This window comes from Hyaloscypha bicolor (assembly GCF_002865645.1).
Source record: "Hyaloscypha bicolor E unplaced genomic scaffold K444scaffold_117, whole genome shotgun sequence".
In the NCBI taxonomy this organism is placed as follows: Eukaryota; Fungi; Ascomycota; class Leotiomycetes; order Helotiales; family Hyaloscyphaceae; genus Hyaloscypha; species Hyaloscypha bicolor.
Window position 1 is genome coordinate 1,005,172 of NW_020194619.1, and position 23,129 is coordinate 1,028,300.

General features: G+C 48.9%; 9 protein-coding genes across 9 annotated transcripts; 6 read left to right on the forward strand and 3 right to left on the reverse strand.

Moving 5' to 3' along the window:
• Positions 1 to 48: 48 nt before the first annotated feature.
• Positions 49 to 1,458, forward strand: K444DRAFT_615454 (23S ribosomal RNA methyltransferase). Its single transcript, XM_024880730.1, has 6 exons — positions 49 to 287; positions 334 to 384; positions 436 to 462; positions 512 to 967; positions 1,021 to 1,182; positions 1,238 to 1,458. Exons 1-6 carry the CDS (start codon positions 102 to 104, stop codon positions 1,322 to 1,324), a joined length of 969 nt encoding a protein of 322 aa, XP_024733912.1. The 5' UTR covers positions 49 to 101; the 3' UTR covers positions 1,325 to 1,458.
• A 181-nt stretch (positions 1,459 to 1,639) lies between these two features.
• On the reverse strand, positions 1,640 to 2,550 carry K444DRAFT_43273 (putative 60S ribosomal protein L18-B). Its single transcript, XM_024872785.1, has 4 exons — positions 2,483 to 2,550; positions 2,278 to 2,382; positions 1,852 to 2,219; positions 1,640 to 1,802 (listed from the first exon to the last, which is right to left on the reverse strand). The coding sequence occupies exons 1-4, from the start codon at positions 2,484 to 2,486 to the stop codon at positions 1,725 to 1,727; spliced, it is 555 nt and encodes a 184-aa protein (XP_024733913.1). The 5' UTR covers positions 2,487 to 2,550; the 3' UTR covers positions 1,640 to 1,724.
• A 684-nt stretch (positions 2,551 to 3,234) lies between these two features.
• K444DRAFT_43383 (mitochondrial carrier) lies at positions 3,235 to 4,903 on the forward strand. The gene is made up of 5 exons (XM_024872794.1): positions 3,235 to 3,605; positions 3,660 to 3,989; positions 4,111 to 4,386; positions 4,438 to 4,574; positions 4,631 to 4,903. The coding sequence occupies exons 1-5, from the start codon at positions 3,597 to 3,599 to the stop codon at positions 4,863 to 4,865; spliced, it is 987 nt and encodes a 328-aa protein (XP_024733914.1). The 5' UTR covers positions 3,235 to 3,596; the 3' UTR covers positions 4,866 to 4,903.
• A 592-nt stretch (positions 4,904 to 5,495) lies between these two features.
• On the forward strand, positions 5,496 to 6,986 carry K444DRAFT_654141 (uncharacterized protein). The gene is made up of 7 exons (XM_024885925.1): positions 5,496 to 5,535; positions 5,596 to 5,645; positions 5,982 to 6,038; positions 6,097 to 6,196; positions 6,245 to 6,456; positions 6,510 to 6,589; positions 6,648 to 6,986. The coding sequence occupies exons 1-7, from the start codon at positions 5,503 to 5,505 to the stop codon at positions 6,698 to 6,700; spliced, it is 585 nt and encodes a 194-aa protein (XP_024733915.1). The 5' UTR covers positions 5,496 to 5,502; the 3' UTR covers positions 6,701 to 6,986.
• A 382-nt stretch (positions 6,987 to 7,368) lies between these two features.
• Positions 7,369 to 12,447, forward strand: K444DRAFT_615459 (uncharacterized protein). Its single transcript, XM_024880731.1, has 12 exons — positions 7,369 to 7,892; positions 7,945 to 8,254; positions 8,370 to 8,399; positions 8,541 to 8,647; positions 8,802 to 9,589; positions 9,644 to 9,663; positions 10,056 to 10,340; positions 10,395 to 10,715; positions 11,003 to 11,164; positions 11,293 to 11,980; positions 12,030 to 12,092; positions 12,245 to 12,447. The coding sequence occupies exons 1-12, from the start codon at positions 7,638 to 7,640 to the stop codon at positions 12,297 to 12,299; spliced, it is 3,084 nt and encodes a 1,027-aa protein (XP_024733916.1). The 5' UTR covers positions 7,369 to 7,637; the 3' UTR covers positions 12,300 to 12,447.
• Positions 12,155 to 15,578, reverse strand: K444DRAFT_692426 (uncharacterized protein; the record flags this gene model as incomplete). Its single annotated transcript, XM_024887819.1, has 9 exons — positions 12,155 to 12,783; positions 12,935 to 12,962; positions 13,084 to 13,191; positions 13,307 to 13,434; positions 13,622 to 13,968; positions 14,121 to 14,423; positions 14,475 to 14,604; positions 14,660 to 15,025; positions 15,072 to 15,578. The coding sequence occupies 9 exons, from the start codon at positions 15,576 to 15,578 to the stop codon at positions 12,619 to 12,621; spliced, it is 2,082 nt and encodes a 693-aa protein (XP_024733917.1). The 3' UTR covers positions 12,155 to 12,618.
• A 1,472-nt stretch (positions 15,579 to 17,050) lies between these two features.
• K444DRAFT_632166 (uncharacterized protein) lies at positions 17,051 to 18,408 on the reverse strand (the record flags this gene model as incomplete). Its single annotated transcript, XM_024883449.1, has 3 exons — positions 17,051 to 17,442; positions 17,573 to 17,796; positions 18,263 to 18,408. 3 exons carry the CDS (start codon positions 18,406 to 18,408, stop codon positions 17,051 to 17,053), a joined length of 762 nt encoding a protein of 253 aa, XP_024733918.1.
• Positions 18,409 to 18,859: 451 nt separating this feature from the next.
• On the forward strand, positions 18,860 to 19,796 carry K444DRAFT_615467 (Thioesterase/thiol ester dehydrase-isomerase). Its single transcript, XM_024880732.1, has 2 exons — positions 18,860 to 18,971; positions 19,030 to 19,796. The coding sequence occupies exons 1-2, from the start codon at positions 18,902 to 18,904 to the stop codon at positions 19,401 to 19,403; spliced, it is 444 nt and encodes a 147-aa protein (XP_024733919.1). The 5' UTR covers positions 18,860 to 18,901; the 3' UTR covers positions 19,404 to 19,796.
• Positions 19,797 to 19,945: 149 nt separating this feature from the next.
• K444DRAFT_615468 (uncharacterized protein) lies at positions 19,946 to 22,811 on the forward strand. The gene is made up of 5 exons (XM_024880733.1): positions 19,946 to 20,356; positions 20,409 to 20,619; positions 20,704 to 21,395; positions 21,446 to 22,428; positions 22,479 to 22,811. The coding sequence occupies exons 1-5, from the start codon at positions 20,334 to 20,336 to the stop codon at positions 22,511 to 22,513; spliced, it is 1,944 nt and encodes a 647-aa protein (XP_024733920.1). The 5' UTR covers positions 19,946 to 20,333; the 3' UTR covers positions 22,514 to 22,811.
• The last annotated feature ends 318 nt before the right edge of the window (positions 22,812 to 23,129 follow it).

The window sequence follows — 23,129 nt, forward strand, 5'->3', positions numbered from 1 at the left end:
CGTTCAATGCAGTCAATTGTTGCTCTTCCTTCAGTGAAACTGGCTACATGCATTCGCAAACCGCTTCGTGGGCAATCTTTGGAGACTGTTCCAGAGCTTGCATGCCACGGCCATGGAGAAATCTAGTACCATCTCGTCAATTTCGTAGCCAATTGCAAACTCTATGCTCACATCCACGGAATTCTTCCTCTTCGACAAGATGGAAGAGCAGACAAGGCAGAGACTCGTATGCACGAGAAGCGAAGGTCCAAGGACTGAAGAGCAGAGCTGCTTTCAAGTTGCTAGAGGTATCCGGTCTCCTTTTGTGGGTACAGGTCTCTGCTGACGTAGTAGATTGATGCAAAGTACAAACTGTTTAAAAAAGGCCAGACCGTTGTTGATCTTGTCCGTCCCGTCTAGCCACCTCTCTTTGGTCGAGGAGCTGACTCTTCTTAGGGCTATGCACCAGGAAGTTGGTCACAGGTTTTGTTTTCATCTCAATTCATCTCAACACAGCTTACACCCCACTCAGGTCGCGGTAGAACGGACAAAGCCCAATGGCAGAATCCTCGGCATCGATATTATTCCTGCGCAACCACCCAAAGGCGTGTCAACGATACAAGGCAACTTCCTATCTGTGGGAGTACAAGAGGAGGTGAAGCGATTCCTCTCAGATCCTGGTCGAGGACGGCCCAAGCAACAATTATTTTTAATGCATGAAGACACTGGGGTCACAGAGGCGGTAATTGAAGAGGATCGTAGCTATATAGACCTCGAACGACATGCGGACGATCCGCCAGAAGGAGGTAGCACACTTAACAAGAGGGGCAAGAAAGCTCAAGATCTGGGAAAGACGGTGGATGTTATTTTGAGTGATATGTCCGAACCCTGGGAACAGACTACCGGTTTCTGGAAGAGAACTCTAAGTAATCCTTATAGGATGATGAACACGAGCGGCATTACCTTCAGAGACCATGCTGGAAGTATGGTATGTGAATGGGCAACTTATTGCAGGAGCACGAAATTGATATTCCCATCCAGGACCTCTGTGCGGCAGCATTGCATTTCGCTCACGATACCCTTCGAACCGGTGGCCACTTCATTTGCAAATTTTACCAAGGCGCCGAGGATAAGGATTTTGAAAGGGAGTTGAAGAAGATGTTTAGAACCGTGCACAGGGAAAAGCCGGAATCTTCAAGAAGTGTAGGCTTAACTTTTGAGAAGGGGGACACATTGATATGAACTAAACTCTTGGCAGGAATCCAAAGAGGCGTATTTTGTGGCACTGTGGAGGAAAGTTGATGTTGAGGATTCGAGTGCTAGTGATTCAAATGAGGTTACTTAATGAAAACTGCTTTCATAAACCTCGACTTCTGGAATTTTGCAGTAGTTAGGTATGCTTCCTGAGCGAGTGCAGACCATGCGAAACCATAGCAGCAAAATGCTAAAGACAGGCTCCGTGCTTGACGTCAAGGCCTCTTGTCAATTATTTAATATCATTTATTGTTCAACGGTGTATTCAAATTCATGGCCGAAGGTTCGATCTATGTCATCAATCAAACGGAAGAATTGTTGATTCTTCAATGTTTGCATTTTGTTCTTCCCATTTTGTTCATGCCAGGTAAAGCACAACGCCACACCTTGCCATGCATATCGCAAGGACATCATCAAAGCCCATCACATCTCCAGATGTCTTGTCCAGCCAAAGCCAATCGTCAACACCAACATCTCCCGAGTCATCAGATTTAGACCTTGAAACCTCTTGACCGCCTACGTCCACGAGCCTTCTCGAACTTACGACCCTTGGACTCAACATATGGTTTCTAAGATTGTGATAAGCGAAGGTCCCATCAAGCATATAGAGAGATTTACCTTGTGCTTGTGGGGTCCAAAGCCGAAGTGCTTGACAGCCTCTCTGGCGTTCTTGGGTCCTCTGAGGAGGAGGGTGTTGCTTCCGGTAGGAGCTCTCAAGGCCAATTGATCCAAAGTCAACGCCTCTCCACCTGCAGCGAGGATACGCGCACGAGCGGTCGCAGTGAATCGAAGAGCGGCAACACTGAGCTTGGGAACAGTCAGGAGGCGGTTGTCATCGGTGACTGTACCAATAACGACAACGGTCTTGTTGTTGGACTTCTCGGAGGTGTTCGCAGCAATTCGGGAGATCGAGACCGGAGGTCGGTTGATACGGGACATGAAGAGTCGGCGGAGAACGACCTTGTTGAAGGATGACTCGGTTCGACCTATTGTTCGAGGGTCAGTGTATCTAGAAGAGGGCTTGTCCAATGCTCAGGTACTTACGGGCCAGGAAGCGGTACAGCTTCACCAGCAGCTTAAGGTAGACATTGTCACTCTTAGGCGCCTTGCGGTGCGTGCTGCGAACGTGATGAGCGTCGAGATCGATACCTGTAGTGAGAACCTCATCGTCAGTTTGTTTTTGAATTTCGGTCATCTACGCAGAGATACAAGACCGCCACTTGCATACGAAGGCGAGGATAGGACATACCCATTGTTGCGCTGTCGACGTTGTGGTTGACTTGAAAATGTAAATATCTCGCGGATTTTGGATTTGGGCAGTGTGGGAGATGCTAGTCCAATTTAGTGCTAGCTCCTTTTGCTGACTTTTCCGAGAGATTTGGAAAAGCATACGAGAGACTCGAGGTCCTTGAGAACCACCTGCATCTCATTACCACCGCACTGGATCCCAGTCCTTCAGGATGGTAACTTTTGCCCCATTTTATCTCCCAGTCTCTTGGATATTGAGGAACGGTTAGGCTTGACCCTTGGTGTGGTTCTAACCTCGTACATCATTCATATCCGTCTTTTTGACAACGATCTGAGCGTTCAGTTCGGGACCTTCAGTGCAACAACCATTGTGGTATCACGACATAGGTAGTATTGTTGTGACTTATACTGCGAAATATCCTTTTCTAGATATGACCAATCCTTTGATCGCGATTCTTGCTAGAAGAGGCTTGGTCAAGTATAAGAGACAGCAACTAGCGGATAAATCACTTCTCTACGGTCTCAAGACTGCCAAATACCTTCCCAAAGTGAATGCAGAGAGACGTCCCTGAGAATCCCATCCCATTTGTAACCGGAAAGCGAGCCAGCCACCGATGATGATTCGCCACTATTCCCAGTGATTATTGCCTGTGGCCAGATTCAGGTCTGACTTCAAGTTCGCTTGGCGCGACATCCATCAAATTTTGACCTCAGGAACCTCCCCCATGACCGAAGCACCTTTATCAAACAATTCACCTGCTCCAACCTCCCCACTCGCTCCTAGCCCACGTCTTCCAACCGCTCCTCGATGTTCCTTGAATGGACCCTAAATTGATCCCTCCAAGACCTCTGCTCGATCCTGTTGTTTCGTCGGCTCTGGCATCAGACTAGTCGAAGCCTCACCAGCGGCACCAGCACTTCCCACCAAACCGTGCCTTGGGCAAGATCTGCAAGTGGAAGAAAGCCGCACATCTACAAATCGCAAATGATACCTCATCCCTGAATCGGCGCAATTCTTCTGTCATCGCTGGAAGAGCCGGTCCAGCTCGCATGCGCTGGGATCATACGCGTTGAGCTTCCAGCCCTGGGTTGCATAGCTCGTACCTTGACTCGGAATGTCTGCTGTGAGTTCACCCCATCTCATTCCTCTGCCAATGCTAATTCAATACCCATCGCAGCCTGAGAGTGAAACTCTCAAGCCAAAATATGGACCGAAAGTATTACAGCTGCGTGAGATGATCGCGCAGCCGGTGTTCGCGGCTTTTTGTGCTGGAGGAGTGGCAGGAGCTGTGTCGCGGACTGTGGTGTCGCCTCTCGAAAGACTAAAGATTCTCTTCCAAATACAAAGCGTTGGCCGGGAAGAATACAAGCTCTCCGTGGGAAAGGGCCTGGCGAAGATGTGGAAGGACGAGGGATGGCGAGGGTTCATGCGAGGCAATGGCACCAATTGCATCCGAATTGTGCCGTATTCCGCAGTGCAGTTTGGAAGCTATAATTTCTATAAGAAGGTGAGCATGATAGCCGACCGTTTTGAAGACAGTTCAACGCGATGTAGCAGTTATTCTGGGCATTTCCTCGGCCGGTATCTACAAAGAATTTTTACAAGTATCAACACTAACATTGCTGCAGTTCTTTGAGCCGACTCCCGGTGCAGACCTCACTTCTCTTCGGCGCTTGATCTGTGGTGGAGCGGCCGGCATCACATCTGTGTTCTTCACCTATCCCCTGGACATTGTCCGAACACGGCTTTCCATCCAGTCGGCATCTTTCGCCGCGCTTGGCCAGGGACCAAGAACAAAACTTCCGGGCATGTGGGGAACTTTGATTACCATGTACAAGACTGAAGGCGGAATACTTGCCTTGTATCGGGGCATAATCCCTACGGTGGCTGGTGTTGCACCTTATGTCAGTTACGCTTGCTCCATTGTCGAGAACATGACTAACAGTCAAAACTAGGTGGGCCTGAACTTCATGACTTATGAGCTTGTACGCAAGTACCTCACCCCGGAAGGAGACAAAAACCCAAGTGCGGTCCGGAAGCTTGCTGCAGGTGCTATCTCAGGAGCGGTCGCTCAGACATGCACATACCCCTTGTATGCCTAATCTAGTTTATGTCCAGCCACCAAGCATCTATACTAACACAACCTAGTGATGTTCTTCGGCGTCGATTCCAAATCAATACAATGTCTGGAATGGGATATCAGTACAAATCGATTTTTGATGCAGTCAGAGTTATCATTGCTCAAGAAGGCGTCAAGGGCATGTACAAAGGCATTGTCCCCAACCTACTAAAGGTCGCCCCAAGCATGGCGAGTAGTTGGCTTAGCTTTGAGGTCACCAGAGACTTCTTGCTCACCCTTAGAGCAGAGCCGCAAGACCTGTAATAGTCCTATCTCCTCGGTCGGAACTTGACGTTTCGTAGACGATCCCAACGTTTCCCGCTCTGGTTTTACTGAGAGGTCAATCCAAGCAGAACGCTTTGTAAATGATGGCATGAAATGATTGGTTGGTATATTTGGATAGGCATTGGGAGCGGGCGCATGCAGGCTTGTAGAAAGAGGGTAGACCTTTCCTTGCACTGTACCTTCTGGGTGAACCAAAAAGGGGCATCATAGATTTCTCAAAGACATGTATCAGACAGGAGTAAATACAGTTTCGCACGCAGTCATTGGCCTGTGTCAAGCTGGCTGACATGTTGGAACAAATCAAACCCTAGTAGATGTATTGCAACCTGGACCTGCAGATTGTTGGAACAAACAGCGACTTTCAGGTGCGGACAGGACAGTTCAACTTATCTGGTCATGTGACATGATCCGACTAGTACAGGTTGGGACTTAGCGTCGATCTCTCCGGACTTTTCTACATCATAGCAGCTTCAGAGCAACCACAACTTTCCACCGCAACTTTATCAACTTGTACAACAACCGAGTTCTCAATCTGCCCCTGAGACCTCAGCTCTTCTTTGACTTGACTACTCGACCCCTTTCTCATTGAAAGTCCAGTGCGGCAGCCATCATCAAGATGTCGCGCGGCGGGACCACTCTCTACGTTACTGTGAGCTCGCAGTCGACCGCATGAAGCACGAAAGAACGCAACTAACTGTCTCTGCTATAGGGCTTTGGACCCGGCACACGCGCTCGCGACCTAGCATACGAATTCGAACGGTATGTCAGCCAAACGTCGATATTTCGATGATCGTCCTCGAGTGCGATGATCCATCCACCCTCTATCCTCGTCCCTCCTCGTCCTCCTCGTCGAGACTTCGCTGTCACCTTTACTCGTCTCCTGCCTCCCTGCGCGTTATACCTCCTCCCCATTCCTCGTTCGATCGAGCGGTCGCACAATGACACGAATATTGCCTTCACTTTTGCCTTCGTGCGAAAAGTCCGAAATGCGGCGGATCGAGCTTTCTAGCTTCTTAACTTCCTCCAATCTTTTGATATCTTCCTATATCCTTACCCTCCCATTGCAACAGAACAATCTAACACGAACTCCTGCAGATATGGTCGCCTCGTTCGTTGTGACATCCCAGCACCTCGAACTGCTGCCAGTCGTCTGTGAGTTTATCCCGTAACGTCTTGAAGTCAACTCTAATGTCGTTGACACTTAAAGTAGGTTCGCCTTCGTTGAGTATGAGAGTCGCCGTGATGCGGATGATGCGTATCACGAAATGCATAACAAGCGTCTCGACCGTGACGACGTCTTGAAGATTGAGGTATGACCCAGATATGCCTCATCGTCTTCTAATGCTAACCATCGATAGTGGGCCAGAACTCCTCCCTCTGCATCTTGGCGCTTTGATACCGGCCGTGAGCGCGACCGTCCAACTGGACGTCGTTCTCCTCGCAGTCGCCGCTCTCCATCTCCTCGACGTGGCCGAGGTAACTTCTCTCCTCGCAAGGATGACCGCCGGGACCGTGACCGAGACTACGATCGTCGAGACCGAGGCGACCGCTCCCGCAGTCCTGATGACAGGTGAGAGTTATGCTGCGAGTCTCTAGTCCCAGTCACTAACATTCTTATTCCAGGGACCGTGATATCAAGGACGAGCGAGACCGTGATCGTGAGGAAGTTCGAGAGAACGGCACCAACGGCGAAGATAGGAAAGGTGAATTTATACTTCCGAGTCGCACGAAGAACTAAACTCGCTGATAACCAAATGGCAGTTGCCATGGATTCTCCTCCTCCTGCGCACGATGAATTAGACACAGCTGAGTAGGGACATCGCTGAGTAAACAGCTCGTCTATTATTCGAGGCGTACGCGCGACGGAAAAAAAGTTGATTGTGCTAAGGGCTGCTGGTATTTTCTTCTCTTCATGCCTGATTTTACAACTGTGTTTCTAGATTCATTCCCCCTAGGCCTTCGATTCGATTCGGACGAGTAACTTGGCGGTAGAAGTGGTGAACTTCAAGACCTTTCCCTCCTGCGGTAGTCCCATAATAATTCCGTAGCATAGCAATACCAAGATTGAGATCCCCTTCCACAGGTCACATTACGCAGTCTTTTATACTTCCATGAAGTGACAACTATGTCTTCTATGCACCCGTTGTCCATTCTGAACTTCTCCGCTCCATTAACAGTCCGTCCTCAACTTGGCAGCGTCACCATGGACAGACAAAGCAGCCAATTGTCCGAAGTCAATTTGGACCATTTCGGACGCTTCTCGTTGGAAGAACGTTCATTCGATTTATGTAAATTCAAAGTCTACCAACTCATACTGTCCACGGATTTCTAGAAGTGGCCTCCTTTATTGTCCAGCTTAACTGAGGAGATTGATAATTAGTTCGCCTTTCTCTCCACGCGAGGTAGCCTGGAGCGACTTAAATTAACCACGTGGAAAACTTCACGTGCTTGCCAGGGTCGAACTACAACATCGTCATTGCTCGCCCTGCAAGTGTGGCGCGTGGAAGTGGTAGTTGCTGCCAGACCTCGATCTTGTTTCACAACGCACCTGCCTTGATGATTTTCGGATCAGAGCTGCGATGCATATCGCTTTCCTTTGTTCTTTCGTGTTATTGAAGTAAAACCGTCAAATTGGCGGTTGGCTATTTCAAATCCCTTTTGGCCCAGCACGCCAGAAACGTGCCTCGGTCTCTTCCTGCAGGTCTGCTCAAATCTGCCACGGCTTTCCAGGTGGCGGGGGGTAAGGAGAGAATGGACCCCACGCCCGAAAGCAAGTCAGAGAAACCCGAGAAATCCTATCTTTCAGCTGCAGTAGAATCGATATCCCCATGGGGCGGTACCCGCTCTTCGACTCCGAAACCTCCCTCCGCTGCAAGAGAGGCTTCTGGTTTGAGAAGCCAGCAGGGAGGAGATCATACAACACAGAGCTGGAAGCATGGATTGAGCTCGAAGAGATATCCGCCGGATTGTCCACCGTTGGCTGCTCGTTGGTTTTACGCCGTTGATGTAGAGCTTGCTACCCCAGTTTTAACTTAGGATCTTGCTGATTCAGACATAGATTCCCAAACGAAAACCCAAACTGCTGAAGAATCATCATGAGGAAACAAAGCCTGCATCACCACCCAAGAAGTTTGTAACATTCTCAGAACATGATTCCAGTTCAATTGAATCCGCGTACCAAAAGCTGGCAGACGAATATGATGATCCGAGTAAAGACCTTCGATCCAAAGGAGAGGACGATGCCAGCGGAGGGCAATCGCCGTCTGCCGCTGGGAAGAAGACAAATACGAGTATAAATGAAGCGGGGAATGAAGAGGGAGCCGGGGGAAACATTCGAGTTCCGGTGCACGAAGACTTTCTCTTCGATGGTAAAGAGCCCATTTTTGACCCATTCCTATCTCACTGGCCGGGGGGATGTCTCAGTCTCCCCGCTCCCTCCCTCCTCCCCGCTTCCCGAACAAATATGTAGCTAATTTGTTCTAGTGGATATTGAACAACGAGAACTTGCTCCTGGTAAGTTTATTTTCATCCTCTTTTGCTGTTTTCTTCATTGAGAGCTCAGAACGCAGGGGCTTCGCGGGAGCCGGCATGTCCGTCTGTCTTAGGATCTTGGCTCCTCAGCTGCAGAAAATTTCCATACTGATTCGACGGTAGTTTTTTGGCTTGGTCCGATCTATGAAGTGAGACGTGGCTCGTGGTTTTTTCAGGAAGGATCAACTCTGCGGCCCTGCGAAGAGAACTTGGCTGCTCAGTTGGAGGAGGTAAGTCTGAATTTCTCGGGGTATAATTTCCTCCTTCTCATGTACTGCAAGCAATTCACTCCCCAGCTACCCTCAGGCTAGACTACTCATGAGACACTCTCAACTCAAAACTACTTCCTTCAAAGGCAATACTAATCCGATATTCTGGGGTTAGGGTTATCTCAAAGTCAAACCTTTCCGGTATCCCAAAGCTCCAGAGAAGCCCACCTCTAGACCAGCATCAACGAAGCCGGGCGAAGATCCCAAATCTCTATCTTTTTCGGGGGCTTTTGGTCGAAATCGAGCGGGTTCTGGGGAGGTTACTCCCAAGGCCTCTGTGGAAACCCTACGAGCGGCCAATCAGCAAGCACCTGACGATGCCACAAACGCTTTGAAGGATGTCCCAGTTCCTTCTGGGACATCCCTTCAGCATCAACCGCAAACCTATCGGCTCTTCGGTTCCTGGATGAACAGCACTGTAACCTATGAAAATCCCTCGGTTGCTTGGCTTTCTGCAGACAGTCTCATGAGCCGTGTCTCATCAACTGTGTATCAAAAGTTTGCAGGTGGTGGTTATTTAGGTGGTGTCAAACTCGTCCGTGGATATGATGCTGGAAAAGCCAAGGAACCGGGTGCTGACAAAACTCCGTCGACACCTACTAGTGCAGCCACTAAAGGATCCAACATGCCTCCATCCTTGCAACTCGATGAACGCCAACAGAGACTCCTGAAAAGGAGATCTGCACCCCCGAGTACATCCCGACCAGTACCCGGCCCTGAAGACCAAGCAACTGCGGTAATGTCGTCTCTAGGTGACGAGGATATCGAGGCAGAAGCCGTAAGGAGAAGAGACGAAAAGGAGATTCAGAACGATTACAACGACCGGAATGGTGAGAACCAAGGAAGAGAGATCGAGCATTTGATATTGGTTACCCATGGCATTGGCCAGCGGTTAGGCATGAGGTCAGTGTCTTAAACAATCCTCACTTGCAGAACAGTGCTGACAATCGTTTCCAGAACCGAATCAGTAAATTTTAGTAAGGCTCATCTCATACTAATTTCCTCTTTTCATCAATGAGATCTGAGATCCGAGAACCTGAAGAAGCTTGCACGCGCATTTGTCTCCGGGGCTTGGCATCTCGGCTCATGAGCCCATTCTCGCGGTGGATACAAATAGCAGCAATGGTTTTATTACCCTTGGCCAACGCAGAACATATATCTGGACTTGGAGGTGCAAGGGTTTTGCTTTTCTGATTCTAAAACTTCAGAGACTTTCGAAGAAGTAGACTTTGGATCACGAGAACTCGAGGGTTCATTTGGAGTGGAAGTAGTCGAAATGTCCTAGTGGGCATAGGACAATTAGTGCCGCCTTTTGTCCGCCGCGAGCCACTCTTCATTACCAGGAAAAATGCATTCTAACTGATGGCAGTTCACGATGTGAATGTGCTCCGTCAAACTCTCAAGAGCGTTTATGAAAGCTCTGCAGACCTTCAAGCCCTCAACGCGGAGATTGACAAACTACCTAAAAATTGCCGCATTCAAGTCTTGCCAGTCTGCTGGCGTCATCTACTGGATTTCCCCCAAAAAAGCGTCCGCCAGGCTAGAAAGGAACATGACATTGGCGATGCCTTTGGTGATGAAGAAGAATATCCAAGCCTAGAGGATATTACCGTTGAAGGCGTACCTTTTGTGCGGTCTCTAATTACAGATTTAGGTAGGTACGCTTTTATCGATCTACTTGGGTTTTGTTAACTTGGTCCTTCCTTAGCTTTGGACATACTCCTCTACCAAAGCGCATATCGGGAGCACATAAGCAACATCGTTCTTGCTGAATCTAATCGTATTTACAACCTCTTCCGGGAGCGTAACCCAGAATTCAAAGGCAAGGTCAGTCTCATAGGCCATTCGCTCGGATCGGCGATCCTGTTCGATATTCTGTGCCGTCAGAAAGAAGCCCCGAAGATTCCCACCTCAGTCACGCACCAGAATCACTATAAGAATCAGCGCCCAGCTACCAACAAGTCTAAGTTAAAGGACTTGGAATTTGACTTTGCAGTGGAGGATTTCTATTGCCTAGGATCTCCCATTGGTATGTGTCAGTCTCGTTTCTTAGCAATCTTCTGGAAGATCAGGAAACAAAACATGAATGTTCTAAGAAGTCCTAGACATTGCGAATGACTGGATATGAATTCTACAATGCTTGATAGTGCACTTCTTTTCAACCAACTCTCGAGTTGTTAGATCTATCAAGGTTTCCTTGTCAAAAATAATAATAATAATATATCCTTTATATGTGTTTGGGCCGTACTGCCACTTTATATTTTATGCCTAAATTCTATTTATCAAAGAAAATTTGCTGCTAATGACACTAATCAGGCCTTTTCCAAATGTTAAAGGGACGGAACATCTTGGCCCGCCATTCTCGAGAGGATGCCCTGCCCGCTGAATCCCCTATGGATCCCGAATATATGGCGGATCCGTTCTTGGCTGCTTCCTCCACACCGGCCTGTGCAGGTGAGAACATTTCGAGCATTACAGGTAACTAACCTATTTCTTTGTCCTATATGCCAAACTCCTTATTTCACTGGTCGGGAGGATGTTTCTTGCTCCCGGCTCGTTCCCAGCTCTCTCCTCGTCAAAGAAATACATTGCTAATTCGATGGTAGGGCTACCTCTTACCATTTCATCTCCGAAATTGTCCCAACTTTACAATATCTTTCACCCATCAGATCCCATTTCTTACCGATTGGAGCCTCTTATCTCCCCAGCGATGTCGTCTATGAAACCTCAACTTCTTCCATATACGAAAAAGACAATTGCCGCAAGTGTTTCCGGCATTGGCGCCAAAGTCGGGCAAAGCGTAAGTGGATTGTGGTCAAGTCTGAGTTCAGGCATCGCAAGCAGCCTGTTGAACCGCAGCCTCGGTCTTACAAGCGACGATGTTGCACGAATGGAATCTCCAAATGTACCACGAAACACAGGCACATCGCAATCCGTTGGAGCTGGGACAAATATATCAGGCGGCGGAGTTATCTCGGATATTCCCACTCTTCAAAGAGAAAATACAAACGAGAAGATGAGACAACTTGCTGAAGATACAGCCGCCAAGGATAGAGATGGTTCTGGTGCCAATGCTGCAACACTAATTGATGACGAAATCGAGACGCTCTACGCTGGGTTTCAAAAACGGCGGAAGAGCCACCAAACCGACCACCCATCCCAGCACGAATGGTCCGAAGCCGAAGAAAAAGGCAAGAAGCTCCGGAGAGAAGAGGCCAAAGTAAGAGCCTTGAATCAGAATGGTAGAGTCGACTATTGTATCCAAGAGAGTGTCTTGGACTTCAATCCGATAAAGTATGATTTCTCCTCTACGCTAAAGCACCCCATGAGCTGACAAACTCAGTACTATTGCATCGCACTTAAGTTATTGGGCTGATGAGGATGTCAGCCATTTTATGATGTCCCAGTAAGCACGACCGCTTCTTAGTTTCCTTTGCAGATTCTACGGCACCTTGCCGTCCAAGTATAACTATTAAAACATTTCAATCCAGCTTCCTCGGCTTGATCTACGTTCATAAACATATGGGATAGGAGTTTACTGATTTGTCGATTTTCTAGGCTATTGTCACGGTATCGAAATTTCGTACGAATGGAAATAAAAAATCAGAGGTAGACGGGGAAATAGATTAGATTATGGGGCGGCGTTCGTGGTTGTATCGGGGACTTGACAGGGGCGTTAGGTGAGTGTTGATCTGTGGTAGCATTCAATGAAAATTGAGCTTGCCTCCATTGATGAGATTTTCCACAACGAGCATATTCAACTTTCACCATAGTCAGGAAGTGATTGTCGTGATCAGAATGAGTGGCGACGATGCCAGAGCATTATATTCCTGACCGGGCATCAAGATTGCCAAGTTCTAGCGGGGGTATATCGTTCCTTTTCCTTTATCAAAGCCAGTGCCAGTATTGCGACCTGTCTATCGAGGTGAACGTTATATGATCAAGTAGAGACTGCATAAAAGACTGGGGCCAGTGAATATCCCTATCCAGAAGATGAGATTGCCTAAGGTTGCCCTTCCTTTGAGCCATCTAGAACGACTTAATTGCACCAATGGAATTTGTGACATTTGCAGAAATAAGAGGTATCCCCGGAGTTTCTTATCACCAAATTAGCATGTGCGATCCCTCAACTACAAGAGGGAACCCCAGGCCTATGGAGCCGAGCTCCAAAGACAAATGTGCGTGCAAGCATCGGGGCACTGAGCTTTCAAACAGAAAAACAGCGGTTCGGCATGGAAATAAGCTTACCTTGAACAAGCACCACATGACTAGCTCACTGAACAGATGATAAATTAGCCATTTCCCCACATCCCGAAGAGCGGTAGAGAAAATATGTTCCAGTGGAAACCCGGATGTGGAGGGCCACAGCTGTTTCCGGAATTGAAGATTGAACTTACTGGACACACGCGCTAAGGAAGAACGTGATGATTGTGGCCGTATATTTGTTGACTTTCATTGAAGAAATGCTGGAATGATAGACGTGTCGTAGAAGGAAGTTGTGCACACTAGAACGAATTAGCAATCTCTTTGTCCGGGAGGACAGAGGCGCGAGGATGTCTCATCGTCCCGATCAGTGAAATAGTGGAATCGGGGTATGGTACAAAGAAAAGGTTTCCGTACGGACGATTCCAATCCCTCGCGAATTGATCCCAGGAGACGCTATTCCACCAATCCGCGTAGAAGCCGCGGTCAGCGAAGTAGGTGAGCTCGGCAAGAACGTTAAGCACACACTCCCAGATTAGATACCACTTTTTGAGTTAGCAAATGACTTGACAAGTTGCAAACGTGGTTCGGGCGAGAAAAGGGGGTGAGGTGCTAAGCGAATCTTTCATTTCCATGCAATTCACTACCAAGACACATTCAGGAAGCGAGTTACTCTTACAGTCTAGAAATGTCAGTGAATTTAAATAGAATAGGATCACGAATTGTACTCACCATCATATATTCCATCATAAAGGGGAAGATTAGGTCGCTAAGAATCCAGGGAAATTCCTCCAAACGCTCTTGGAGTAGCATGCCCGCATCCTTCATCTCGATAGTTCTAACTACCACGGGGTAGATAAATGCTTGGGAAATGAGATTCATGACAGCCAAGACTCCGAACACCGCAGCTGTCTTCTCAGCAACGTAATACCAATTGATCTTGTCGGATCGAGGATACTCAAGTTCGTAGACTAAAGTAGGGAGCACAATATACTCGTAATGATTCCTGATTGCCAAGTTGCTTGGAAATATATTGTCTCCTTTCGTGCATTTGCCTTTGAGGTCCTCGGTGAGGGCGTCTAACCAAATTAGTAGGCACTTGACTGCTTTTTTGGGAGGGGGCTCAGGAGCCGGGTAACCAAGCTCTCAAGACAAATGTGAGCTCCCGAGAAGCTCCCTGGCGCTAGGCTCTCAAGCAAAAACTAGCAGGTCGGTATGGAAATAAGCTCACCTATCTCCCACTTGATGATCCGCTGAAATATTTGTATTTGGTCGAGATCAAGAGGTTCTCCGGACTCCATAGCGGCGCCTACTTGATCAATGTTTGAAGCACCGTCTTCGTTGATGAATGTTCTTGATTGACGGCGTTGGTTGAGATCTGAGGCCTTCGGCCTATGATCAAGATAATCTAGAGATGTGGAGAATTTGGGTGCTATGGCAGAAGGTGTCACTGCTGGAGCAACACCATCTAGCTGCTTCAATTTATTCCGAAGGGTTGCTCTCATTTTGAATTCCTCTGAGAGGTGGCCGTTGTCTACCAGGTGAATTAGCATTGACCCAATGCTGAGCCTCAGAAGAAACATACAAAATGCATAGCTGTGCTGCTTCATGAGCATAACAAGACCATGGAGGACGAAGAACACAGTGTGCGTCCACGGCCATTCCCGGAATAACGTCCAACCAAGAACAGCAACAATGTAGAAAATTTCCCAGATCTGTCATATATTCTATTAAGCGGGTAATCAAGAAGTCTCGATGTTGAACACGTACGCTCTGAATAATCCATCCCTGGCGGTCCCAGCTGAGGAATCCCTTGAGAATGAGCTTCTGGAGGATCAACCCGAAGCCAGTAGCTCCACACATAACTCCATCTGACAATGCGAGGACCATGACATCTCGGTGGAACATGAGGCCCATGATCTCATTGCTGCCGAGAATATTGCCATGCTGGCGCCAATTTTCAGCAGCCAATTTTAGCATATAGATAGCAGTTCCCAACCAGAACAAAGTGAAGAAGCCATGAAACGGCGAGTCGGCACTGTCCACATTTTGCCGATCAAAAGTAGTGAATTGACGAGTGAATACCAGATCACTGAATTTGCTTCGCCGTTTCTTTGCAGAAGCTGGGTTTCTCTCCTGAATTGTGTTAGCAGGATCCGAGCGAGGTGAAGATTCCAATTACTCTCTCTATGCCTGTTTTCAATATTTCTCTCAAAGCGTCATCATCCGCTGTCAAGATATACCGTCCTTTCTCCTTCAACTTGTTCAAAGTGACTGGAATGGACTTTAGCCGTGGCGGTCCTGGTCTTGAGTTCGAAGGCACTTTCAACGACTGGTATGCTTTGCTGCCATTTGTTTCCACAGCGGGCCCGCTCGTTGCCCCTTCAAAGCCACCGCCTTTGCCACCAGCAACTACTGCCATAGGATCATGTCTGAGAGCGTCATAGTCCTCCTCGCTGGCACTTTCTGATATGGAGTCTGCAGAGCTGTTTCGTCGGGAGCCGTCCACGGCTCCGAGAGCCATCTTCATCGATCGAGGGGGTTCCGACCGCCGTGGTTGAGTATAAGTATGGTCTGCTTCCAGACTGGCAATACCATCCGAGTTCAATTGTCCCACCAATTGTGGTACTTTATCGATAGACGAAGATCGACTCGCCAATGTAGGCGGAGTAGCTGCTAATCGTGCCATTTCGAAGTGCTCACGCCCAGAGCTTCAGAAACGGGGGAGCTGTGAGCGGGAAACGGGGATGAGAGCATCAAATATGCAATATTCTCGGTTTGGCTTGGCGAGGTAGCGTTCGCGTTGTTCATATGTATTTCTATTTGAAAATGAGCTTCAGTCACGATGGCCTTTCATTTCCATTTACGTTCCGCAGCCGCAGAAACCGATACGGAGGAATCGCAAAAGAGAGGCAACGAAAACGCAAGAGAACAAATACAGGTATCAATTTACAGAGAGTGGTGCTTACGACCGATGAGGCGATGAGGCGCAAGGCTGAATGAACGAAGGCTGAAGCAGATCGACGATGATGCAGCGAGGATCAGCAACATAAGCTAAAGGGGGAAATATGGGCCGGCTGAGTGACGAGTGAGAACTATGATAGGTAGGTAGGTAGATCCGCTGCTGGATTTGCAGGCACACCTCTCGCAGCGAGAGAAGGAGGAGAGGGAAGTGAAGTGAAGTGAAGTGAAGTGAGGTGAGGTGAGGTGAGGTGAGGTGAAGTGAAGGGAATCTTGCGAGTCCGGCGTGGGATGGCAACCTTATGGTTTCGGGGGCATCACGGAGCGTGGCCGTGGCCGTTGCGAGATGGGATGGCACTCACTCTTACATCGGCCATAGATCGTGCAATTGCTGATCCGTCGTGTGATGAGAAACAATCAAAGTCCGAAAGGGCCAGAGATGCTTGGCAGTGCGGCGGCGACTAGATGCGATACAGTAAGGCACGAGAATGCTCGGAAGCCAAATGGACAGGAAGCAGTTGGTCATCCGAGGCTCTCTCTTCTTAGACTTTCTTTGCTTTGACTTTGACTTTGACTTTGACTTTGACCTTTGGGGCGGGGCTGGGCTGGCAGAGACGAATGATGTCAACAGTGGCATGGCATGGCATGTCTAGCATGGCTCAAATGCAACCTCGGCATCTGCCGACCTCACAGCACAGCACAGCACAGCACAGCACGGCACAGCATGGTCCCGCTTCCGCTGCCAAGGCTCGCCGGGATAGAAAAGGCGCCACCCATTTGCAAGGTCCCAAATCAAGTTGGACATCGCAAGGACTAACTCTCTGAATGTACGCATGTGGTATTGTACAGTGAAAGTTTACTCCCTATAAGCATCTGGGAAATTCCAGAAAATCGGGTTCCTGCCCCGCTCTACTCCAATCACATCAAATGTTTCCCATTTGACTTGGGACATTCACGATCGGTGCCGCCTCTTTTTCTGTCCACCGGGAGCACGGCTTCCCTCTGTCACTATCTTCGCTCTCTCGGCCGGAAGGCGTTTTGAACCCAAGCCGAATGTTGACAAACGGGCGGAGGTGTGCGGCAAACGAGACCTCTGTGTCTTCCAACCTTATTGATTCTCGCCGCAATGCTCAATAACACACACTCGATTGTCTAGCTCACCCACCGCCGGCTGTTCCGGAGCCCTCTTCGACTGCTGTTCTAAGCTCTGACCCTAAGCACCCCTCCTCCCAGCAGCTGTGTCCATGTGTTTCCGGCACTCCGAGCTACATCCTCTGCAGTTCGTCCTTGCTCATCAACAAGGCTGCGAATATCGACTCCGCGAGTCGTGCCTCTGTCAGCACCTATGACTTGTGCAGTGTGAGAAGCTTCTTCTGGGAAGGCCTGGGTGGTCAAATCCGAAGCGAGCCACAACAGAAGCCAAACAACTTCCTGCTGTGCTCTCAAAAGAGCTATATGTAAACCTGTTTTCATCCCATCAAGAGGGTCCTGCCACCGGAGTATCTCTCCGGCCGACATGCCTTCCTCGTCTTCCTGCTCCTCTACGTCCTTCAACAGCTCAGCGATCCCTGACACATCTCCTTCGGCACACACTGGACAAGGGTGAGGTCAGTGAAGTTCAAGGTACAGCAGTTCCCATATACTTCAAACGGAGAGAGCTTTGAATACCTCACAACCCGAGAGCCTTTCAAAGCCGATGAAATAAAGGCGGAGGATACATACTTGTCATAAAGGCTCGAGCAGGCCGAGCAGCTGGGTTTGTCTCTAGGTAAGCCTCCTCAGTAATGAGAGGAAGGACATCGAGGTTTTCCTGAATTCCTCCTTCGTTGTGATAACGTGCTAGGATATGTGGCTGTGGACCAGGGGACGTGGAAACGATGGAGTTATCACAAGCTGGGCACGTGAGAGAGAGAGCGATTTGGGTAGATTCGTCCAGCAAGCACTGCCTAAATCATATTAGTTTCAAGCGCTTCTGAATAGATGCTGCCTGGCTCGCGGCGAACGAACAGAGCGGCACGAATTCAAAGTCCCAAGTCATGAATGAATATTCGTCTGGACTTTGCAGAGGCAGTAATTTGACATTCTAGGATTTCCGAGATGTTTGTACAGAATTGACTTGGAAGAAAGTGCTTTTAACTGAGGTAACAATCGTGGGAGAAGGATCTGAAATAGTCCAACTTGGCCTGGAGCATTGAAAATTGGGTGTTGCTTTTCCCAATCTCGGCGAGCCTGGATCAAGCAGGTCTCGGCAGCCGCTTGATGGCCAGGTTGAAATGGATGGCGGGCTTGGAGCATGCAGAGAGGACTGGACAGACTCCCATGCTTTATTGGATGTTTTCAACTTGAGAACACCCACCCATCGAACTCGAATGCGTACGAAGGGGCAGAAGGAATAAAATTTCCGGAACTGACCAGTGAAAGTGGCACCCACACAGGAGCAAGAGATCGTCAGGTGCAGTCACCGCAGAGCCAACTGAGGAGCTTGCGGCGGATTCGTCAAAAGAATCGGGATCAAGTTCAATGACCAACGCCTGCTCGCAAATTCCGCATGCTGCCATATTGAGCTCGACGTGTCGTGGGGGTTTGAAATCTTCACTTTGCGTTGGATTTTGGTGAGTTGCGAGGTAGCCTGCAAAGATTGAAAAGTTAAAATCTTTTTCTTCCGCCCCTTATTGCAACCGAGCGTCTGTAGCTTCAATAACCTTAATAAAGCAGCATCCACCCTGTTGCTCTCTTCAAGGTGCCAATTCCAGAAGTGAAAACCCCTTGAACTGGGGTAAAATTGTCAGATAGGCTAACTCAGTATTATTTACAGAAACAACTTCAAGTTCCCTTCTCCTCGCCCTCTATGAAGATAAAATCCAGGTCGATATGATATGGATAAGCCATTAATTAACCTTCACCCACGGTGGTAGCGGAAGGCCCCTGCCCTAGAATGCGGGGTCTAAGAATAGGTTAGGTTCCCACACTCATCTCGCTGCCTCTGCCTCGCTGCTGACGACAATCCATCGCCTCCACGTCAATCTGATCAGGCACCACCTTAGGACCAAAATGTCCTCGCCAGAATTGGACCATGTAAAGGGTGTATGGCAGCGTATGCAAGGGAACAGTCCAATCTACGGCAAATCTCCCAGAGCAGCAACCTTCCTCGAGCCATTGCTGACGACGCAATCAAACAGACTTCCTGCTCTCGGATGCTGAAATTATATCCGCCACCAAAGGATCCGTTTCCTCGCGCCTGACGCTGAGCAAGAATCATGTTAACTCCAGAGGAACACTCCACGGCACTGTGAGTGCGGCGTTAGTGGATTGGAGCGGTGGACTGGCGATTTGTACCCACGGCATCGAAAAATCGGGAGCTAGTATCGACATCCACGTTACGTATATTGGTACCGCACAAGTCGGCGAGACCATTGAGATTGAGGCTCTTGCGAATAAGGTGGGGAGGTCCGTTGCGTTCACGACGATCAGAATCTGCAAGCTGGTAAATGGAAAGCCTGGCCCTTTGCTGGCTACGGCCTCGCATACGAAATACATCTCGCAGCCAAAGTAAGGTTAAGGGAAGAGAGCAAAGGCATAGCACGGCCTCAGGATATGGGCGATGGGAGGTTGGAGGGGAAGAATCAAGCACACCATCGTCTTTGCGTCTGGCGTGAGCCTCACTCTCGGTATGGACTCACTCAGATGGCGGAGAATTAAGGACCTCTGCTTCAGCTTTAGATACCTGCCAAGTTTGTATAACATTGGTAGCGCTGGTAATAGCGAGGGCCTACAAGTAGACCGGAGACTTAGGCATAGACATAGACATAGACATTAGATGAGTACATGCGCCAGAATCCGTGTAACTTCCGCAAAGCTTTCTTCCAGCTTGCTTGAAGATTCGTGCAGAGAGTTGATCTGGGATTTCAAATAGGGCGGGACAGCGGTCGGTGATCTCGCGTGATTGTGGGCAACGCTTTCTCTCGAGGCTCCGAATGGCACTCCGCACGAAATTTGCTTCAGACCTTGCCAATCAAGACCTTGTGCCAAGCTGGGCCGGAAGGCGGTGTTTCGAAGGTACTGTACTTCGTACGGCTACCTCCAGCGTTCAGGCACCACAGCTCAAAATTACGTGGCGTGGCGGGGCGGAGCGGGGGTCAAGACGCAAGCGACGGGCGGATTAGAAGGGAGCGAACATCAGCAATCAAGACTTCGACAGCAGAGCATAGAACTACCACCCACAACCCACAACCCAGGCCCCATTCAAAATCCGGCTCCCCGCGCTCAACTTTCTGAACTTCCACCTTCGTTCCAGACACCGAGAGCGACTCTGCGAGTGAGCAGCTGTACCATCTTGAGACAACCGCATCATCATAACTCCCCGCAGCTGCCCCTCATCGCTGCATGCCTGGTGTCCTGACGTCCTGACCTTCTCAGCCAGCGAACCCGTATCCACCGACTTGTGAGATCTCGAGCTGCCGCTTGGATCTCCGAATTCTACACGATGAATGTCATCAAACTGCAGAGGTAGAGGCATCTGGGAGTGTGCCTACTGGGGCCTGACGCTAACTCCCCACAGGAAATACCCTCAATTCCAACAGGATGAGATCTTTGGACTGCAAGACGCCTTTCGTAAGCTGGATGTAGACGATAAGGGATATATTGACGAGGCGACCGCCATCAAGGCGACTCAAGCCAGCGAGAGGCAACCGTACGATGTCGTGCGCCAGGCGCTGAAGGAAGTAGAGCTTGATTCCTCGAGGAGAGTCGAATTGGATGACTTTGTTGGGGTGAGGCATTCAAGGAGGTGTCCCTGTTTCTATGGGATATTCCAGCTCCTCTGAAGATGCTCGAGCTGACAATGATACTCGCAGCTGGTTTCCAAACTTCGGGATTCTTCTCCAGCCCAGAAGCGCATGTCGACAGGTCCAGCCTCCCCGGCTCGTGGCGGTATGGTTTCACAGCAAACTGGAGGACATGCTTCCAAGGGAAGTGTCAGTGGTCGTATTCAAGTCCAAGGCTCCTCGTCGAATGTCACACATACTATCAATGAGGACGAGCGAACGGAATTTACTCGCCATATCAATGCCGTGTTGGCGGGAGACCCGGATATTGGAAACCGATTACCCTTCCCAACCGACACTTTCGAAATGTTTGATGAATGCAAGGATGGACTCGTGTTGGCAAAATTGATCAATGACAGCGTCCCTGACACAATCGACGAGCGTGTGCTCAACCGGCCTGGAAAAAAGATCAAAACCCTTAATGCGTTCCATATGACCGAGAACAACAACATTGTCATCGAGTCAGCGAAAGGTATCGGCTGTTCCGTAGTCAACATTGGAAGCGGTGACATCATTGAAGTACGTGAGCATCTGATTCTTGGTCTGATCTGGCAAGTCATTAGACGAGGTCTGCTTGGTAAGATCGATATCAAGCTTCACCCCGAGTTGTATAGATTACTGGAAGAGGATGAGACCCTGGAACAGTTCTTGAGACTTCCTCCGGAGCAGATCTTACTAAGATGGTTCAACTATCACTTGAAAGCTGCCAATTGGCCACGGAGGTAAACTCCCACTCGTGATTTATATCGTACACGTACTAACGGAATTTTAGAGTTGCAAATTTCTCGACAGATGTCAAGGACGGCGAGAACTATACTGTCCTTCTTGCCCAAATTGCACCAGAGCACTGCACCCGTGGCCCACTACAAACCCGAGACCTCCTACAAAGAGCAGAGCAAGTTCTGCAGAACGCTGATACATTAGGCTGTCGAAAGTTCTTGACTCCAACTTCCCTTGTCGCTGGTAATCCAAAGCTGAATCTGGCCTTTGTTGCAAACCTGTTCAACACCCACCCTGCTCTTGACCCTATTACGGAGGAAGAGAAGCTTCAAGTTGACGATTTTGATGCTGAGGGCGAGCGAGAGGCTCGGGTCTTCACTCTGTGGCTCAACAGTCTTGACGTACAGCCGGCTGTAAACTCTTTGTACGACGACTTGCGGGATGGCACGATCCTCCTGCAGGCATATGACAAGGTAGTTAAGGGATCAGTCAACTGGCGTCACGTGAACAAAGCTCCGACGAACGGAGCAGAGATGTCGAGATTCAAGGCAGTCGAAAACACGAATTATGCAATCGAGCTCGGTAAACAGAATCGGTTCTCGCTCGTTGGTGTGCAAGGAGCAGATATCACGGATGGGCAACGGACTCTGACTCTGGGCCTCGTTTGGCAGTTGATGCGAAAGGACATATCTGAGACACTCTCCGCATTGGCACAAAGACTCGGAAAGCGGGAGATTACCGACGCAGAGATGGTCAAGTGGGCAAACGACATGTCTCGGAAAGGCGGCAAGAATACTTCGATCCGTTCATTCAAGGATTCAAATATCGGAACCGGCATTTTCCTCTTGGATGTCTTGAACGGAATGAAGAGCAGTTACGTCGACTACGAACTCGTAACTCCAGGCAGATCGGATGAGGATGCATATATGAACGCCAAGCTCAGTATCAGTATAGCCAGAAAGATGGGTGCAACCATCTGGCTGGTGCCGGAAGACATTTGCCAAGTTCGCAGCCGTTTGGTTACTACTTTCATTGGTAAGTCTTTCTGTCATTTCTATGCCTGAGGTGTACTGACACATTTGAAGGTTCGTTGATGGCGACACACGAGAAGATGCACTGAAGGGATAGTGGGTTTTTGGGATGTGTGACTAGGATTCAGAGATGCGGCGGCAATTAGGGGCTGTAGAAAAGTTTCTTGCCGTAGATGTCCAAGCTTACGATGGTCAATGAAGAATGAACATCCATTTCCGTTGCTTGGTCAAACTAAAATTATGCTTGAATTTTGGCTAGCCCGGAGACTGTGCGTACAGACTTGCACCTTTCCTAATCCTGTTGATGTGGCTCTTTTCTGCATGCCATGGGGTTTGAGTTGCCTGAAAAAACCCTCCAGCAATCCAGCCTCCAGTGGACAATTAAAGCGAAACTAATTTTTAATGTACAGTACTCATTTGAGTTAGGTATCGGAAGGAGACACGTTCAAATGTTCAAGAATTCCATAGATAATGGAAGGTAGAAGAAATTGAATGTACTTTGTACTGTAAATCGAGAGCTATTAGAGGGAAAGCATCTGCAATAGTTTAAGTTGACTAGGGACATTGAGAATTGAGTGCCTTTTTTTGGTCCACTGAACCAGTCATTTACAGCGGGGACGATTATCTTTTTGTCTTTCATATACATGTCCGCCCCGATAAATTTCCAGCAAAGCAGCTCTAGATCGCCACGCTTTGCTTGCTATA